At 38.0% G+C, this 4,970-nt stretch overlaps 1 protein-coding gene across 10 annotated transcripts in view; it reads right to left on the bottom strand.

Moving 5' to 3' along the window:
* Positions 1–4,970, bottom strand: part of Mga (MAX dimerization protein MGA) — a 92,221-nt gene that overhangs the window by 61,033 nt on the left and 26,218 nt on the right. For 9 of the 10 annotated variants that reach the window (XM_029470410.1, XM_029470396.1, XM_029470392.1 and 6 more), the window contains exon 2: positions 1,254–2,381. In XM_029470410.1, coding sequence (XP_029326270.1) covers positions 1,254–2,314 — 1,061 coding nt within the window. In that variant the 5' untranslated portion in view covers positions 2,315–2,381. Of the gene's footprint in view, positions 1–1,253; positions 2,382–2,663; positions 2,762–4,970 lie in introns of all 10 variants that reach the window. The other variant, XM_029470409.1, reaches the window with a different exon arrangement.

Here is a 4,970-nt window from a genome sequence, read left to right as displayed (position 1 = left end):
AAAAAAAAAAAAAAGAATAAAAGCGAAAAGTAAAAAGAGAGCCAAACTGAGCTTAGCGGTTAAGAGTACTGACTGCTCTTCTAGAGGTCCTGAGTTCAATTCCAGCAACCACATGGTGTGGATCACAACCCTATATAATGGGATATAATACCCTCTTCTGGTGTGTTTGAAGACAACTACAGTGTACTCATATATATAAAATAAATAAATCTTAAGAGAGATAGAGAGAGAGAGACAGAGAGAGACCGAGCACACCAACCATGAGTGCACATCTGTAATCCCAGTGGCTGGGAAGACACAGAAGGATCCTGAGTTGGGCTAAATATAGCAAGCTCCAAGCAGGCTAGGCTATACACTGAAACCTTGACCAAAAAAATTTAGAATGGAAGTTTATGTACAAACGTACAAACACACACACACACACACACTCAACTCTCTCTTTCTCTCTCTCTCACAGAGTGGATATTAATCTCTTTTTCAGCAGTACTTATCTGTACATACAGAGTACTACAATGAAGTATCAGTAGATAATATACAATGTACAAAACTTGAGTACCTCTTTTACCTGAATTGCTTGGTATTAGAAGTAGTCCAGGTTTTGAAGATTTTTTTTTTAATAACAGAGGTTCAATTATATAAAATGAATTTACTTTTAAAAATACATTAGGACATTTTCACTGATAATAATTTTCAAATTGTATTTTATCTGGGCCATTTATGAGTCAGGATGAACTTAGGGCAGTAAATTTAGCTTATGAGTACATCTTATGCCTTAATTGGATAAACTGTTTCAGTTATAACTCAGTTATCATTTATCTTTCCTTTCCACAAATAATCATGAATTGTCTACACGTGCTAACAAGGATCAAGCCACAAATAAAAGCTTCCTGTATTGATAAATTATCCAATATGCCTACAATTCTACATCCTGAACCCAGTACATATTCAAAGAAAAATAAGTTGTCATATCAAAGTACTAAAAGCAGGTGTGGTTTACCTTATAGCAAGTAATATTAATCAACATCTACAGCATTCACAGAACCAATGAATTCCAAAATCTGGCCCATCTCAATCTTTTTATTTCTAAGAACAGAAAAACTATTACCCAACCAGAGAGGTAATCAGTGGGTAAAGGTGCAGAATTTGATAGCCCAGAGCCACATGAACAATGATTCTCTAAAGTTGTCCTTTGACCTACACACATGCACACACACTGAATAAATGTAAGCTTAAAACATAGAAAAATGACTTACCTTTCAGAAATCTCAGGTTTCAACTGAGGAACTTCATGAGTCGAATCAGTATTCATAAATCCAAGAAAGTCTTGTTTTACATTATGGGGAGCCTTCTCTAAACCTAAGCTTGATGTTTCATGACCCCTTAACACAGGATCAAAATCACCTGAACGTATCTCTGACCCTTCACCTTCTGTAAGACGAACACGATGAGCAGGAGAACTAGAAACACTATTCCCTTCTTGATCGGAGCTATTCCTCTGTTTTCCTTCTCTCTGAGGCTTACTGCTCAACCCATCATCCCGAAAGCCTTTGGCAAAAGGATTGTAATCTATTTTCAACTGAGTAATTTGAATGTTCTGATAAGCTGTTACTGCAAAGAATTCAGTCTGGGGGAAAGTAAAAGTATGAACACCAGGGCCATTTAACTGTACCACTTCTGTAGCCTTTTCTGCTGGCACCAAATGAAGCCTTGGCAGATAACGATGCATAGAGTGCAAGATAATATGTCCTTCCTGGTCCAGTGTATTGTTGGTAAGTTTGAGTTTATAGAAAGATACTGGTTGATGCATCCAATAATGACCTGTAGAAGGAGATTCTGGATGAATGAAAACCCTCCCCAAAATATGGGGTTCAGCCTTCCCACTGGGTTCCCACCAACGACCATTCCACTTATACCGATGACTATCCACAGGAGATATGTCCATTACAAGGATATACTTTAAATTTGAATCTAAGCCTGTTATCCAATATCGACAATAAGGAAACATGCGTCTTCCCTGTTTGGTCAGAATCATCTCTGTGCTTCGATTATGGAACTCATTCCACATACTATTGTTATCAAGGGTAACAGTGATTTTTCCCACAGTACAATCAGCCGGAAGGCAAATTTTCTCTTTAGATTTTCCTGGTGATGACTCCCTACTCAACAAAGCTCGAGCATCTCGATTAGTAACTAAAATTCCTTGATCAGTTTTGCCATTTCCTGGCTGCTTTAGGATGACAAAGAAGGTAGGTGCTCCTCCTGTCACTGTCCCTCCATCTTGATTGGCCAATATGATTTGCTGTTTCTCTTCCATGATTCCAGTGAGAAATTCAGTACTAAGAAAACTGTAGTCAATTCATAGTTACAAATGCTTTTTCATCCTAAAAAACAAACAAACGAACAACAAAAAAAAAAGAACTTTAGTCAACTCAGAATTTTTCTAACAAAAATACAACTGTTAGGGCTGGAATAACTCATCTGGTAGAGATTTGCCTAGCACACATAAAGCCCTGGGTCCAATTTCCAGCCCTGCGTATACGAGGAGTAGTGGCACAGACCTGTACTCTACACACTTGGGGGATGGAGAAAGAGCACAAGTTCAAAGTCAGTCAGTGGTACAGACACAGATAAACTTGCCCATGTTCCAGTAAATAATCACCTACCCATGATCATGCAAGCAACCCTACTTAAACTTAGTAGAGGTCAGAGAGATGGGTCAGCAGATCAGGCAAGCCAGTTGATCCAAGTTCAATCCCTGAACCTTACAAAAAAGTGAATAAAGAGAATTGATTTTAAAACCCTTTCCTTTGACCTCAATGCTCATTAGGTGACATGCAGACACATACATGCACATACTAAAAATTTATCTAAAACTTTTAAACTCACTGACTCACAGACAGACGAAAAAAGGTTTCGATTGGAGAGGGAGAGAGGAAATGAGGGCTGAGAAGTAGGGATGAAAATTACTAAAATTCATGCAATCCGATGCAAGGTACAAGTATGAAATTGCCAAAAATTAAGTTAAAGGGAATTCAAGATCACCCTAGGATACAGGAGAACCTGTCACAAAATGTTATCCAAAAACATTCCTAATTCTCTTAAGACACAGCTTATAGCCTTCTTTCAATCACTGTAAGGGTATTTGTTCTGGAATCCCTAATCATCCTTTTAAAAAAATTAGGGAGTAGGAGGAAGAAATGGTTTCTTAAGACTCATTATGTAGATCAAGCTAGCCTCAAACTCAAAACAATCTTCCTGTGTCTGACTGTTAAGTACTAAGATTATAGGCATGGGTCACTCCACCCAATTACCCTAATCATTTCTATCATCTTTAAACTAATTTTAATCTAATCTAACTAGCTAAGTTATTCATATTCTATCTAAACAAAAACAAAAAATTAGTAACAATCCTACAATCTTACACAAACTAAACTTATGTATTTATTTTAGAAAACTATATAAATTCAGTGTGGTTCTCAAGACATAATCCTATAGATTAGAAGGCTAAGGCAAGATTACTTAAAGGTCCAGACCAGTTTAGGCTACACAGTCAGTCAGAGAGGTTTTTGGGTACTAGGGACAAAAGTTCCAGTGCTCATATTTAAGTGCTTTATCCACTGAGTCTTCTCTCCAGGTTCTGGTGCACTTAAACTACAAACTTTATGTTAAGTGAAGTATAGCTCAAAAAATTACAAATAGCAGGGTACGGTGGCACACGCTTTAAATCTCAGAACTTGGGAAGCAAAGGCAGGAGGATCTCTGTAAGTTCAAAGCTATCCTGATCTACAGATAATTAGTTGCAAGACAGCCAGGACTAAATAGACCGTCTCAAAAAAAAAAAAAATTATAAATAGCCAGGCTTGAAGGCTCACACCCATTAAACTATCAGAAAGTTGCTGAGGCAAGAGAATTGCCATGAATTGAGATTAAAGGGGTGGTGAAGTGTTACAGCTTTGAAGGGAGAAGTATCATGGCAGTAGGAAGCCAAGGAATACCACAAAGTCACACCACACAACGAACCTCACCTAAGGGATTTATTGGGAAAACCTTGGCTTGAGTAAGACACTGCAAAAAACTGAGCAGGAGGAAGGCTTTATATAAGATTTCTTGGGGGAGCTTTCCAGGGTGGCCCCATCTTGGGATTTTCACTCTGTAGAGCATAAAGGAACTGGGTCCAGCCATTCATTGCCTTGTTCTGTGAGAAGAGTCTGGCAGCTGGAAGCCCTCAGGGGTGGGGCCTGGCCACTCTTGTGTTGAGGAGCTTATAGGGAGGGGATCTACTCTTTAATACTAGAGCCCTAACATCCATGACCATTACTCCTCTGAGTTGGAGTAATTTTTGTTTATCTTGATATCTGTTTCTTTTGAGGCAATGTCTCACTATTAGCTAGGCTGACATGGAATGCATTGTATGCCTATAAACCCAAACACCAAGGCAGGAAAATTAAAAGTTCGCAACTACATATAAAATTTAAAGCCAGTCTGAGCTATATGAGACCCTGCCTGCCCCATCCCTTCCCCCAAAGGGGAAAAAATACAAATTGCTTTATTTCAACTTTGTACACAGACATCTAATAAAAATGTAAAAATATGTATGAAAAACAGGAAAAGTCAGAACTTGTAGACTTGCATAAAGTCTTTTCAAAAACTAAACCAAAAGGGTTGGAGAGATGGCTCAGTGGTTAAGAACACTAACTTAAGGTCCTGATTTCAAATCCCAGCAACCACATGGTGGCTCACAACCATCCCTAATGAGATCTGTCGCCCTCTTCTGGAGTGTCTAAAGACAGCTACAGTGTACTCACATATAATAAATAAGTCTTAAAAAAAAAAACAAACAACTAAATCAAAAAACTTAAACCAACCAATTTATTGCACCAGTTAACCAAAATACATAAAATCAAAGACCAATTTATGACCCCAAGCTATCATAAACTTGAGGCACATGGCAATAATTAAAAGAAGAATCT

The sequence above is a fragment of the Mus caroli genome, chromosome 2 (genome assembly GCF_900094665.2).
Source record: "Mus caroli chromosome 2, CAROLI_EIJ_v1.1, whole genome shotgun sequence".
Taxonomy (NCBI): domain Eukaryota; kingdom Metazoa; phylum Chordata; class Mammalia; order Rodentia; family Muridae; genus Mus; species Mus caroli.
This window is presented reverse-complemented; position numbering and strand designations above follow the sequence as displayed.